Below are 15170 nucleotides of genomic sequence, written 5' to 3' on the forward strand. Positions count from 1 at the left end.
TAGGCACAGAATATGATGGGGTAGGTGGGAGGTGCAGGGAGAGAGAACTCTAGGCAGAAAGAGTGGCATGTGCAAAAGTACAAAGTCTGAAAAATGCCAGATCTGTTTGGTGAATGTGAGATAAGACCAATTGGTAAATTGTTGCTATGGTACATGAGACCCCTAAAAGCCGAGCTAAAGCATTCAGATTTTATGTCTTTTAGTGAGGAGTCATAAAAAGTTTTGAAAAAAGGTAATGACATCATTCATTATTTTATCAGCTATTTATCTAATACTTACTATGTGCAGAGGACTGCTACTGAGAACAGTGCATTCATGAAATTAAAATTTGCCAGTAGTCAGATGCATTTTGTTTTAGAAGGGAAGGAACTGTCTAGAGGCTGTCTAGAGATTAGTTAGGAAGGTGCTGTAATAGTCTAGGAAAGATATAGTAAGGACCTAAATATTAATGAACATTTGGAACTGAGAAACATTACAGAGATTATCAACAGATCTTAAGTCACTGAATGGTTATTCTGTGGTAATGAGAACAGAGAAAGAAGTACACATAGAATAATTTTACACATTTACCCATTTGTGACTAATGATATCTAGGGTGAAGGGGGAGAAGAGGGTAGAAAAAAGAAAAAAAAATGACTTGATAATTTTGTTATATATTTGAAAGGAATAATAGCAAATTATGCATAGTAGATTCACAGTTCCACATCCAATCTTTTTTTTGTTCTTTGTTATGGAAATGCTTGTTTTATTCCATAAATCAAAAGTAAAATAATTTACAAATAAGAAAGATATGTTGTATAGGAGTTAATAATTTGCAGAGATTTTGAGCCTATATACCAGCACGGGAGGAAGGGGGAGAAAAGACCCTTGAATGAAAGTCACCTTCAAGAGGGGAGATCCAGAGAAAGTGAAAGTCAGGTTAAAGTCAAGAATTAAGTAGTAAGAAAGTCTTGGTAAGTGGTACAAACTATGCTTTTGAAAATTTTTAATTTAGGTACATGGGATCAGATTAATGAAAGAGGTATGGTTTTGTTTGTTTGTTTGTTTGTTTTTATGCAGTTAGTAAGCCTGTATTAAGCACCTACTATGTACCAGACACTTTGCTAAGCACTGGTGATAAAAAGACTAAATGACAGCCCCTGATTTCAAGGTGCTCCCCTTCTAATGGGGGAGAAAGCATGCAAAGAAATATGTACAAACAAGGTATTTACAGGATAAATTGGAGCTAGTCAATAGAGGGAAAGTACCAGAATTAAGGTAGATTAGGAAAGGTTTCCCAGAGAGGACAGGAGTTTAACCAGGACTTGAAGGCATCCAAGGAAACCAGGAAGTGGAAATGAGGAGGGAGGGCATCCCATCATAGGGAACAGCCAGTGCAAAGGCACAGAGATGGGAGACAGAATATCATGTATGACTGATAGAGAGACTAGTTTGGCTAGATCAGAGATTGTGACAGTAGGAGTAACACCTATTAAAACTAGAAAGATGTGCTGGTGCCAGGAAGTATAGGATGTTTAAACGCTAAACAAAGTAGTTTTAATATTTATCAGAGAGGCAACAGAGAGTTACTAGAGTTGGTTAAGTAGGAGAGTCACAGGGTCAGATCTGTGCTTTAAAAAAATTACTTTGACAGTCATATGTGGAATGGACTGGAGTGAGGAAGAGAATTAAGGTTTGGATAAAACAGTAATTGACCATCACTGTAGGGTTGACATGTTTTGACAACCTCATGAGCAGCTGAGTTAGAGGCAGGGTTTGAAAATGTCATGTTAACTGAACTTCGGATACTTACGTAACATTACTCATAATACACATGCTGGGACCCAGTTGGATGGGTTTATCGTTAGACTCCTGGCCTCAAGGCTCTCCCCTCCCTAATCTCTCTTTCACACAGTCATCAGTTATTTTTGTGAAGCATGGGTCTGACCATGTCAGTCAGCTTACTCAGTAAACTCCAGGGGCTCCTTGTTACCTTCAGGATCAAATAGAAAATCTTTTGTTTGTTATTTAAAGCACTTTACAGCCTAGTCCTTTCCTGCCTTTCTGGCTTCTTATTTTTCTTTCCTACCACGTACTCTAGAATCCAGCTTATTTGGCTGTCTTCTTACACAGGATGCAGACTGCACCATGCCTAGAATGTCCTCTCTCCTCTCCTCCACATAGAATCCCCAACTTCTTTCAAGATTCATTAAAAAAATAAAAACAAATTAAAAAACTATAATATTAGCAAAAAGGCCTTTCCTGGTCCTCTCAGCTTCTAGAACCTTCTCTTCCAATAAGGTTCCATCAAATTGGTATGTGTCTTGCACATACCAACTTAATCTGCATGTTTTCTTGACTTTTTTGTATCTCTGGCACCTCGCAGGATGCCTGGTATAAAACAAGTGCTTAATAAATAATTGCTCGTTGGTTGATTGCTGTCTTTAGTCCAACACCTGCACAGGTCAGCTGGCTTTAGCCTTTTTCATGGCTCTCGCTGTGACACCCTTAACTAGTTAGGAGAGCAGTGGTATGAAATAGGACTGAAAAAGAGTGCTGGGCACTCATGTTTGAATCTGGCCCCCCACTCTTTGGTAGTATAACCTTGAACAAGTCACTGTAACCCTCTCTTAGTTTCCTTTTTTTCTTTTTTTTTGTAAAGTGGAAATATGTGACTGATGGATACCTCAGTGTTATTTTGAGAAAGGGTGCTGTAAGCCTTGAATCGTTACATCATGTGAGTTATTATCATTGTATCTGTGAGCCCAGCCAGGCCTTGTGGTGCACATTTCAATTAAACAACTTCGCTAAGCATTTCATAAACACCTTCTACATGCAAAACACTGTGCTGGGGGAGAGTTAAGCTAAGATAAACCAGTCCTTGCCTTTGAGAAATTTGCATTCTGCTGAGGGGTGGTGAAAATAAAAAGAAAGAAGTAAATAACAGAAGATTTGAGTCCTGTGACAGTCCTTGTGTCAGCCAGTTAGAAATGGCTTGCTCTAGGAGGTGTCATTGCGGATGAACCTGGATACTGCTCGTATTGTAGTTTGATCAGTGAAAATTTCTCAAAGCAGACAGAAAAATAACCTAGGGGATGGTGTTTGAGTAGTGTTATCTTCTTGATTTGATAGTCAGAGGACTGGATATTTTATTAACTGATCTATTCTGTGATACAGACCCATTTAGTTTTTAAAATTGTGAATACTGAACATTTTATCTTTAGTAAACTTCACTTAAAATTAAATTAAAATAAATTTAATTTGGGATTAAATTAATTTAAAAGTAATTTAATTTTCAAAAAAATTAAATTAATTCCTTCCCCTGGTAGTTGGGTGACTTTTTTTTTCACCAATTGGCTTTAAATAACCTAACAAAAACCAGTTTGTTCTGTTGTCTATAGTTCCCATTTAACTAAAATATTGAAAACTTATGTACACAACAAAATCCCTTATTTCTGTTTCTTCATAGGGATGACAGTAAGTTCTAACAAAGATGGCTCAGGAATGATAGTTCGAAGTATCATCCATGGTGGAGCTATCAGTCGTGATGGCCGGATCGGTGTAGGGGATTGTATCTTATCCATTAATGAAGAATCTACCAGCAATCTAACTAGTGCCCAAGCAAGAGCCATGTTAAGGAGACATTCTCTCACTGGACCTGACATAAAGTAAGTAGTAGGTGGGAAGGAGTTTTGAGAAAAGTTAAAGGCATCAAGGCCTATGTGACCAATAGAATTAGAGGATCTAGAATAATTACAATTTATGCTTTTCAGTTTTCTTTGAGTTATAAACCTTTTAAATAATGTAATATTTATTAAATATTAACAACTTAATAAGCTGTACATTTTAAGGGTTTTGTCTTGTTTTTACAGTCATTTCTGTATACCCCATACACCACACTGAATACTTCCTGTAGCAAAGAAAAACATAAAATTTTTTTTATTATTTCTCTTTCTGCTTAATAATAGCTATTTATATTTAAATACTGCTGTTTTTTCTTTAACTTTAGTTGTAAATTAGAGATATGTTGCCCATGACCTTTCTACCCCTAACCCTGTCACTGTGAAAACCATTGGAGGACTTAGTGATAGTCTGAGTCCTCAATAAATTCCAGAAGTGAGGGGACCACTAAGCGAACATCTAGATTGATCATTAGGACACCATGTGTTGTCGAATGCTAAAGGAAGTTTCAGAGCTAAACACCTTGACCAGAGAGTCCCAATAATTGGCCTGGAAGAATCTCCCTATTCGCCATTGAAAACTCTCTAGCGTACCCAATCATATCTGGCTCTGCCATTTCCTGTGTGACTTTGGTAGGTCACTTTAGACAGAATGAAGCAAACACTCAAACAAAAAATCTGTCTTATTTTCCTTTTCTCTCAAAAGAAGGTGTTAAATTAAATGATCTATGATGTACTTTCTAGCTCTAGATATATATTCCTAAATAATCAGTACTCTTAGAGGATGACAGAATGTTTAGTTTTTTAGTCATATGATGTGTACCTATAAAGTACTGAACCTGATTCCTTAAGCCACCTACAAAATCAGTCTTATTATTTTATAACTACAATTTCTAAGGGTGATGGTTTGTTTTCTTTCATGAAAGGCAGGCTTATTTAGTTATTATGAACAAGGCCATGGAGGCAGAGAATCTGAGTTTGAACTCTGTGTCTTCTACTTACTACCTCTTTCAAGTCACCTTTCTTTAGGTCTTGGCCTCCCTCTCCTTATAGTTGAAAACCCTGTGATCCTACATTTTCCATTCCTGTATAGGAATATAATAGTGCCAGATCTGATGTTCATAAGCACCCAAGCATGATGTTCATCTGGAACTGGAGTTAGGATTACTTTGTGTAACTGGTTTTGTGCACTGCACGTTATTTTACTGACATGCATTTTATATTACTGGTTCTCCTACAAAGAAAGTATGTTGAATTTTCATAAAGAAAAGCCACAATTGCAATCTGGTTTTCATTCTCCTTTCAATAAAAAGCAGACATATATCTTATGACATTTTTCTGGTTGACTCTGTTGGTTATATACAAAAGAGGTATTATTATTATAAAACCAAGCCTCTTTCCTCAACTTCATTAATGGTTTTTCAATATTTGTGTGTCTTAATTAATCCTTAATATAAAAATCAGGTCATGTAACTTTAATAATCTTAACCACAATATAAGTATAAGTGAAAATTACAAATGGTATCTAAGTATACACTAATGAAAAAAATCATGTTTTTCAGTGTTCTTTTATACTATCATAGATTTTTCTTCAAAAAATAAGTGGGATATAAAGGGATAATATTTATTGGAAAATATTAATTTGTCTAGTTTATCTCTGACATAATATTTGAAGAAGGTGAAGACTGAGTCTTTTCCTTTGCTGTATTATGACTTTTAAGTTTTTTTCTATGGAGCTAATACAGATTACTTTCCCTTTTCCGGAGACAGCTGAATTGGAGCTCAGTACCTACTATCCTCATGGTTCTAGTACTTTGCAGCGTTTGTAAACTTTTGTGTGAATAACGCCATTGTGAATACAATTTGGTATGACATGCTTTGGTCTGTTCCTGTTGGCAGCTTAAAAGAACTGAAGTGAATTCCATCCTTTCTACAACTGAAATTGCTGCTCCTCTCTGTTGCTTCTTCCTTTCATTCCTCACCAGAATTTGTTAATTTCAAATGGAAGACAGCTTCACTCTGTCAAGTGCATTTAGAGAGGGGGTCTGGCAAGTAAATCCCAAAAATTAAAGAAAAGTGTGTCAATTTTATTGAGGGGGCAATCACACTTACTTTGACACCAAGTCTTGCTGTAGAGTTTAGCAAAAAATACAAAGCAGGAAGGATATGTATATGTGTGTGTATAACATATGTATATATGTATATACATGTATGTATATGTGTACATACACACATATGTATATATTTATGTGTATACATACATGTGTATTCATCCTTCGTTGCCGAAGAAGACCATGCCACCAGAGAAATAATGACATGACTGGCACTTGACTTTGTTTTGAGTGAGGGAGGGCTGTGCAGGTCACCAGCCTCACTTCTCCTCCAGAGTCATCTGAATCCAGTGACCAGATATTCATCAGGATGACTGGAGATGACCCAGGATGAGGCAATTGGGGTTAAGTAACTTGCCCAAGGTCACACAGCTAGTGAGTGTCAAGTGTCTAAAGTGAGATTTGAACTCAGGTTCTCCTGACTCCTGCACAGGTGCTTTATTCATTGTACCACCTAGCTGTTCTTACACATACATATGCATCTGTGTATACACACACACATACATACACACACACACACACACACACACACACACACACACACACACACACACACACACTTCCCTTATAGCCCACGCTAGAATGGATGCTAAGAAAAAAAAAAAAAGCCAGCATTCAATCACTTTGGTCAGCTTTCACAGTGTTAGGGAGAGAGGGCATTTGTCCTTAGTGTTCTTCCCCTGCCACTGGCCTTGCATGAAGCTAGCTAATTTCCCTTGGATCCCATTTGATCCTCTCAAGGGAAACAACATTCTCTTGTATTCTACCATTCAAGAGCAGAAGCCTCACTTCTCGACCATTGTGGTTTAGATTTAGGCTTAAGATTTCCAACTGTGTTGAGAACTGAGATTAGATTTTCTTCCTACAAGGAAGGAAAAATTTGGGGAGAGGAGGATGGGATACTTTTTGTTGAATTATGGATAACTTGTTTAGAGGAGATCTAAAAGAAAAAAAAGGCATCCCCAAAATGAGATATAAAGTTGCTTGATTTTAGGAAAGGTTTTATGTTTATTGGAAAAATGCTCAGTATTCTTGAAAGTCACAATACATGGCAAACAATGTGCATGTGCGTGCGTGTGTGTGTGTGTATTTGAGTTTTAAGAGTTCAAGAACAGCCTGTTTAAGTTCCAGGTTTCATTATTTTCTGGGGAAAACCAGATGTGTAGCCTCACCAGAATGCATTCTGTTTCACTTCTCACTCCACCTTGCCAGGAGCCCTTATATTTCTGTAATAATAGCCAGGGTTTTGTGCCTAGCAGCAGCTGCTAGTAACATCTGCCAGATAATTACTGAGCTGAATCAGAATTCACCTGCCTTAACCTAAAGTGTGGGATGAATTCCTGATCAAGGAATAAAAGATTGATTGCAGTTACATTTTTCCATGCTTGTTAATAATCACTGCTATAGACACCAGTAAAGAGCAGATGCTTTCCGGGGGAGGTGTAGATGGGAGGGAGGTAGAAAGAGGGGGGAGGAACAGGAGCACACACTTTTAACTACATATGTATGCATCTCACATTCAGCACAAGACACTGACATTTGTTAACACCATTGTAAAAAGATGCTGCATCGTATGCTTCACATTCTAGATCTTCTCCAGCACCTGCTGATGATCAGGCCCCCTTTTATGTGTGAGTATTGGCGATTCAAAAGCTCATTATTGCTATATGTTGCAATTTGTCTGTGAAACCATTTCATGCTTTTATAACATCCAAAAGCAGGGATGCATCCAGATATAGATTCAGCATATACATTTGAGGGTTTTTTACTTATTCGAATTTAAGCATAAATTCCAGCAGGGCTGGAAGATAGTCGCTGCATTTTCAGATTGATGATTGTTAGCCCGTTTGAAAAATTGTGTTTTCTAAACGTTGAGCTTTCAAACTTGTTTCTAAGAAGATAATCCTACCCGTGAGTTCTAGCACAGTATCTGGATTAATCTCCGTGTCGCATTTTCTATGGCACTAATGTTATTATTGGTGGGGGGTTTTTTGTCCCTTCATAGATTACTGAAGGTTAGTTTATTTTTAAGTGTATATATCTGCATATCTATATATCTATCTATATATCTATATCTATATATGTATATAAACGCTGGCTGTCAGATAAGTTGTCTTCAATGTGCTCCGTACGTGGTCCATAACCCAGTTTCAGTTTTCTCTGTTGGTGGTTTAGAGGATGTTTGTGACGGTGGCCAAGCGTGTGTTCGGTGCTCTCGTTGCACTGCATGCACCCTTGTGTTATGGGGATGTGGTGTTGCTGGCTCTCTTCTCTTCGCTTGGATAAATACTTATGAAACTGCCTTTTCCCCCTGAGGTTTCTGTCTGGCAGGCGACTGGAGAGAGCTTTTTATTGGTCAAAGGAGGAAAATAAGAAAAGGATCTAGAACAAAGCTCTTTATACAGTACTTGTATGGAAGCTTAACATCTCTTAGATAAATTAAAAACATTTCATTGGGTTGTATTTTCTTTCCATTGGGTTCTCATGTTCTTTCCTCATTATTTTCCTAGATTTTTCTTCAAGATTTCTTTATTGTGATTTAGATAGTTGATGAAATTTTTAGAACTGTCACCTATCACATACAAATACTTTAGGCCCTTAGTTTAAGTATTCATTTCCCCCATATTTAACATTATGGACTCCCTGGCATTCGTTCATTCAACAAATATACAACATGATGGAGTGAGGGTAGAGACTGCCTCCAATATACTAGATGGCTATGGGCAAATGACCTAAACTGCTGATGGCCTAGGCAAATCTCTTAGTTATAAATGAATTTCAAATCTCTTTTGGAGTACATTTACATATTGGGACTTCCCAAAATTTATGCAATCACTGCTCTGAATTGCCTATTCCCTTTCCCCACCAAAGATTTTTTGGGGGAGAGGGAAGAATTATGTAATGCAGTGTGCTAGATTTTGGGGGAGATGGGAAATTCTGCCTTCACAGAGCTTACAACTCACATTTTTATTATTTCTTCTGAAGAGTTTCAGTGCTTCCTTATTACTTCATAAAGCACTTTTGTGAGGCAAATGCCTATCCATTACTAATCTGAAGATTAGATGAACATAGTGATTAATGTCAGAATCCATGGCCTTGCTAGTCAGCTGGAGCAAAAGAAGATACAGCCTAGGGAATACCCAGAAAGGTCATTTCAGGATGGGAGCTGGGACCTCCATTAAAGACTAATGCTCTGGAGAGTTAGGTCAAATTAGAGAAATAATCCAGCACTCCTTCTATCTTACTACTTGTACCTTCACTTCCCTGCTTCAATCTCTACCTCTATAATAACATCCCCACTCATCTTAGTCCCTTGAATGTTATCAGGCTGAATGTACTGTGATATTAACATAGCCTGACCTTTATATTCACATTATTATGCCTGTTGGTCTCCATATTTGGACTTTAGGAGTGTACTGCCCTCTCCTTGCTCTATAATTTGTCTAGCATATGGCATGCCCCCTTAAAATGCCATAAAAAAATTAATTGCCATGCCTTAGATCAAACACTTACTAAATTTGTATCCAGAATTTTTTAGGTCTCCTGAATTCCAGGTTGAAACTAAGTTTAGTAAATTGTGTTTCCTCTCTCACTGACGAATGTACAACACCTAGCAAAAATTGTATACAAAGGAAGTGTTTCCATAGGGTTGCTGTATCTTGGGTAAGAGTCTATCTACATAGTACATTAGTGTTTTGGGATAGAATGCTTATTAATAGGAACTAGTGATGGGCATTGAAGGGTAAAGGGGCATAGAGTCCCCCACATAAAACTATGTAATTTCTTCAATTGATGAACTAGATCACTTGAGTAGCATAAAAAGATAATCCTCAGTCCTGCCAGAAAATGCTGAATATTCATGTAAATATCACCCTCAAGTTGATTTTGTAGGTATTTTTCACATTATTTATAATCTCTGTATTATGCAGTTGTTGGTCCATAAGTACACTTTAGTTACATGAGTACACAGATTTGATCTCATTTAATATCTTTAACTTGCCCCATTATTCATTGATCTATAGTTCAGGTTCCAACTAGGGAGCTCAAAGTATGGTGCACGAAGTAAGAATCGGGCAAAAGCCAAATACTTTGCCCACAGTGGGATACTGAGCAATCCACAAAGCAGCTGGAGGCAATACCTAACACGATGCAGGAGTTACTCCAGGAACATTTAGTGAATGAACAAATGAACGTGTGTATTTTCAAATGTCAAGTTAACTTTTCTAAATGTCATTAGAGGAAGCTTGTGAAAAAGAAAGAGATATTTTTGACATAGTTTATACAATTTGATGTCCTGTTTCAGAGTCTGAGGCTCACCAGTGGGCAGGGCTTTTATGCAGCCCTCCATAGTGCTTGCTCATTGAAGCCATTGGTTTAGATATCCAGAAGGAGTCACAGTAGCCCATGATAGGCAATGCTAGTACAATGGGTGGCTAAATTTGATGTGTCCTGAACCTGGACAGGTGCAGAGGAGTTGGATGCTTTACATGGCTTTTCCTATTTCCAATACCAAGAAATCATTGTAAACCTTATTATCATTTGGGAACTGCCATAAATTTCAACATTTATTAATCACCTACTACTACTATTGTGGTTTCCTTTAAACTTTCAATGGGAAGATTTGGCCACTTATGTTCCTGCAACACAAAATGAAAACTAATACTCCCTAAATGACATTCAGTCAGCAAGCATTTATGAAATATCCCCTATGTGCTATGCACTATGCTGGATATAAAAAGACACAGGTGAAACAAACCCTGCCCTTAAGGAACATACGTGCTAGCAGAGAGATGATATATGCATATGTAGGTGCAGATCAGATACAAGTTGATTTAGGCCAGGAGGATGCTGGTCATTTGGTGTATCAAGAAAGTGGTGCTAGAACTGAGTTCTGAATTATTCCAAGGATTAGATGAGGCCAAGGTGAGGTACAATACAGGACATTCTAGGTATGTGGGACAGTCTGTGCTAAGGAAATGGAGAGTGATATTTGAAATAGTAAGAAGGTCAGTTTAACTAGAACTTAAGGTACATGAAGGAGAATAATATGTAGTGAGACTAGAAATGGAGGTTGGGGCCAGGTTGAGAATGGCTTTGAATGTTAATCAATGGGGTTGACATTTGATATTAGAATAACAGAGAATCACTGAAATTTATTAATAGATATTTGCAGTTTCATGTATAGTCATCTTTTTAAAATCATGCTACATTATGGAAATGTTTATAAAAATATTTGTTTTATGAAAAATAATTTTTAATAAAGAAAGAAAATGGTCATCTGCACTTTAGGAAAATCACTTTGTCACCTGTGTGAAAGATGGAATAGAGAGGGGCAAGATGAGAGAGGGAGACTAAATCAAGAGGATATAGTCCAGAGGAGCGTTTTTGAGGACTTCAACTGAGGTGGTAGATTTATCAGTGGAGAGAAGGGGATATACTTGAGAAATGGAGGTAGAAACAGATTTTGGAACTGATTGGGTATGTAGGATGAGGGAGCATTCTGTGGATGCAAATTTAGGTAGTACCATTGACAGAAATAGGGAAGTTTGGGAGAAGAGTGAATTTTGGAAAAAAGATAATGAATTCTCTTTTGGACATGATAAGTTTGAGATACCTACAGAACATTTAATTAAGAGTGTTCAGTAGATAGTTGGTGACACAGGACTACAGCTCAAGAGAAGTTCTAAGGCTGGATATATAGATATGGCAGTCATTTACATAGAGATGATCATTAAATTCTTGAGAGTTGATGAGGTCACTAAGTTAAGGAGTGTTGAGCAAGAATAGAAGGAGGCCAAGGAAAAAGCATGGGATAGCCACTATTTGGGGGCATGATGCAGATAATAATCTATCAGACTAGACCAAAGGATGGTCAGATAGAGAGGAGAACTAAAAGAAAGCAGTAAAATAAAAATAAAATCCCAGGTGAGAGAGGAGTAGTATCAATTGATGACTAAAAATTAAGAAAAAGAGGACTGATAAAAAGCCATCATATTCATCAACTTAGAGGTTATTGGATAAATCGTTTTGAGTTGAAGACCCAAGCCAAATTGTATAAAGTTGACAGTTGCCTTCACTCAGAGGACATGATAGTAAGTGACGTTTTCTAGGGCATTATTTCATGTGCCCATGCTACCAATTCAACTACATTCAGCACACATTTTTTTAAAGTGCCTGTATGGGCCTATCTCTGCTCAGTACTGGAGATACCAAAGATGAAAATAATAAGAATGATAAGTGCCTTCCATCAGTTTACAGTTCAACTTGGGTATAGTACACTACATTTACATCAATCTGACACAATGCAGAATGTGATAAGGGCAAGAGAAGAGCCAGAAAAATGCAGTCCATAAATTTGAGGAGGGTGAAATTGGTCAGGGAGGGCTTACTAGAAAAGATGAAGGAGTAGTTTCTAACAGGCAGGAGTGAGGAAAGAATACATTCAAAGCATGGGGAAACAGCCTTTTAAAATAATTGTTTACTTTAATTACAAATAAACCATAGATTTTCAGAGACTTTCTTTAACTTCCTAATTTGGTTTGTTTTAGTATATTACACTTTTTAGCATAATGTGCTCCGAAGGATGGTTAACTTTTCTATGAACATGACTTACAAGGATGGTAACATTGCCTTATTGCCCTTTTGGAAGGTTCTCTTACTTTTTCCTCAACATTCTTCTCATCTTTGATACCCCTTTTTACTTCAGTGTAACCTCTTGTTTTCCAGGGTTACCTATGTGCCTGCAGAGGTTTTGGAAGAGTACAGAGCAACTTTAGGGCACCACTCTGGGGAAGCAATATCGCTGGATATGTTTTCATCTTATACTGCCAGGTAATCAAAATAACTCTTTAGTAAGTGCACCAAAAGTTTGTTAAAACTGAAGACCGTGGCCGAGCTCCATTTTTTGCTTATGAAATAACAAGAACAGGATTGAAATGACTAATATGAAAATGTGTTTAATAGGAATGTATGTGTAGAGCCATATCATATTGCATGCTGCCTTGGGGACGGTGGTTAGGGGAGGATGAGAAAATGGAAAACTTACAGAACTGAATGTTGAAAACTAAAAATAATTTTTTTTAAAAAAGGGGAAAATACAAATAGTATTGTAAGAAGTGATGGAAGGAAGGAGTAGAGAGGAATAGACTATGCTGATTTCCATTCATATCTGTGCTAGCATTCAGGTCCTAGAGCTTATTTATACGTAAGGGACAGAGCTGGAAGCATGAGCTCTATATTTTCCAAATATGAGCACCTTTTCTAAAATTTGCTTTTATAGTCTTAAAGTAGATTTTTAAAACTCTGTAAACTTCTGCATGGACAGCAAGGTGGTGGAGTGGATAGAGTGACAGGCCTGAAGTCAGGAAGGCTAATCTTCTTGAGTTCAAATCTGGCTTCTGATACTTACTAGTTGTGTGACCATGGGCAAGTCACTTAACCTTTTTTGCCTTAGTTTCCTCATCTGTATAATGAGCCAGAGAAATTGCAAACTACTCCTGTGTCTTTGCCAAGAATTCCCCAAACAGAGTTAGGCACAGTTGAACAACTAAACTTTTGTATAACGCCATTGCCATAGAGGCCTTCAAGCACCAGCATTAGGATCATTCTTTTCAAGGGTCCTGATACTAAGGAAATATTTAATCTGGAAAATATAGAAAAATATAGAAAATATACTATGAACCCCAAAAGTACCAGCAATAAAAAAAAGATAATACATTGCTTAATAACATAGTCATCTGTTCTGGTTGTTACTCTAAGGTAAAACCTATTGCTGCTAGTAAAATAGAAGACTTGATGAGATTCCTTTTTTTATAAACTATTTCTTTTTTATGTCAAAAGAGAATATTTCTGTTTATTAAATAAGATTTTTAGGGAGATGCCAACTTTCGTAAGTCAATTTATTTATAATTACAAATGTCACTGAGAACAAAAGGTTTATGGATTTCTGAATTAACTGAATAGTTTAGCTAATATAATATTCTTCCTTAAAGTTTTGCAGTGGCACTATACCAAAAAAGAATACAGAGACATTTTTTTAATTATTCAAAATTTTCAAATTGAATATAACTTTGTTTACATTTTCTTTATACATGAACATACAAAAAGTCTTATTTATGAGACATCTAAAACAACCAAAACCACTTCAGCTATTTCCTAAATTCCAAATCTGGAAAAAAAATTATTACACTGAAACTTTACAATACTCTACATTAAACAGAAAGAAAATCCAAATACTTACTTTTTATAAGATTAACATTCCAGAATAGCTTAGGCAAGTTTTTCCTCTTTTTAATACTTTTTTCCTCTGTATTTCATAATGCTAGTTTTGTTTTCTTTAAAAAAGTCTTTATGTGCGTTTTGTATGCTATTAGATTTTAACCAATTATTTAAATGATTGATTCTGATTATGCCCTTTTATAGACTCAAAGAATATTACAGCTTAAGAGGTACTTAAAAACTATTTGGGCCAGGGATATTTTACCTTTTTTTAAAGGATCCCTTAGGCAGCTTGGTGAAGTCTGTATACCCCTTCTCACAATAATGTTTTTAAATGCCTTAGGCAAAATTGATAGGATTTTAAAGGAATTCTATTATATGGAAATGCAGTTATCAGAATATGTAATTTTTAAAAAATCAAATTCGCAGACCCCAAGTTAAGGACTCCTGATCAATTCCAACCTGTCCATTTGACAGATGAGGAGACTGAAACCCCAAATGATTAAGTAACTTGCCCGAGGTACTACAAGTATTAAATGGTAGATCTGACCTTTCTGACATTCAGTCCAGAGTTGTTTCCATTATACCTTCCTATTGCTTCAACTTCATTTTCCTCGGCATTGACTTATTGGAGCATCAGTGCAGTTACAGAAATGGGTCTACTTTGAGGCTGTGCTGTTTTTCAGCAGGTTTCCAGCTACTGTAAATACTTCCCTGGTATACTATATTTCAGTAAGCTTTAAATGTAATTTTAAAGTGACACAAGCTATGTTTTCCCTTTAGAAAAAAAAGCAAACATTCCTTTGCTGTTATCTATTGTATTTACTGCCAATCAGCGATCCAGATATGTTTTGTTATATAGTTAGCATTTGGTAAAAGCGAAATTGCAGCAGACATGGAAAGGGGGAAAATCCAAACACAGTCTGTATTCTAATAAACTTCCTATGTAAGGAAGTGTAGCATGTGTCTGGTAACTCCAGATGGGCCACAGCTGTGCCATAAGCATCTTCTGTTTTTCTCTTATAGTTAAAGGAAAAACACTTGTTTTTAAAGCTCATGGTTTATTTGTTTTTCCTCAAAGCTTTTGTTGAACCAATTCATGAGAATGAGGAACTCGAAACTATTGATTTATATAGATGGTAAGCTACTTGAGGACAGGAAACATACTTTGCATGTTTTCGTG

At 36.6% G+C, this 15170-nt stretch overlaps 1 protein-coding gene across 24 annotated transcripts in view; it reads left to right on the forward strand.

Annotated features, from left to right (window-relative positions):
* The window catches only part of MPDZ (multiple PDZ domain crumbs cell polarity complex component), a 312491-nt gene that overhangs the window by 225687 nt on the left and 71634 nt on the right, over positions 1–15170 (forward strand). For all 24 annotated transcript variants that reach the window (XM_072596383.1, XM_072596408.1, XM_072596401.1 and 21 more), the window contains 2 exons: positions 3449–3647; positions 12497–12601. In XM_072596383.1, coding sequence (XP_072452484.1) covers positions 3449–3647; positions 12497–12601 — 304 coding nt within the window. The remainder of the gene's footprint in view (positions 1–3448; positions 3648–12496; positions 12602–15170) is intronic.

Source organism: Notamacropus eugenii, chromosome 1 (genome assembly GCF_028372415.1).
Source record: "Notamacropus eugenii isolate mMacEug1 chromosome 1, mMacEug1.pri_v2, whole genome shotgun sequence".
NCBI classification, from domain to species: Eukaryota; Metazoa; Chordata; class Mammalia; order Diprotodontia; family Macropodidae; genus Notamacropus; species Notamacropus eugenii.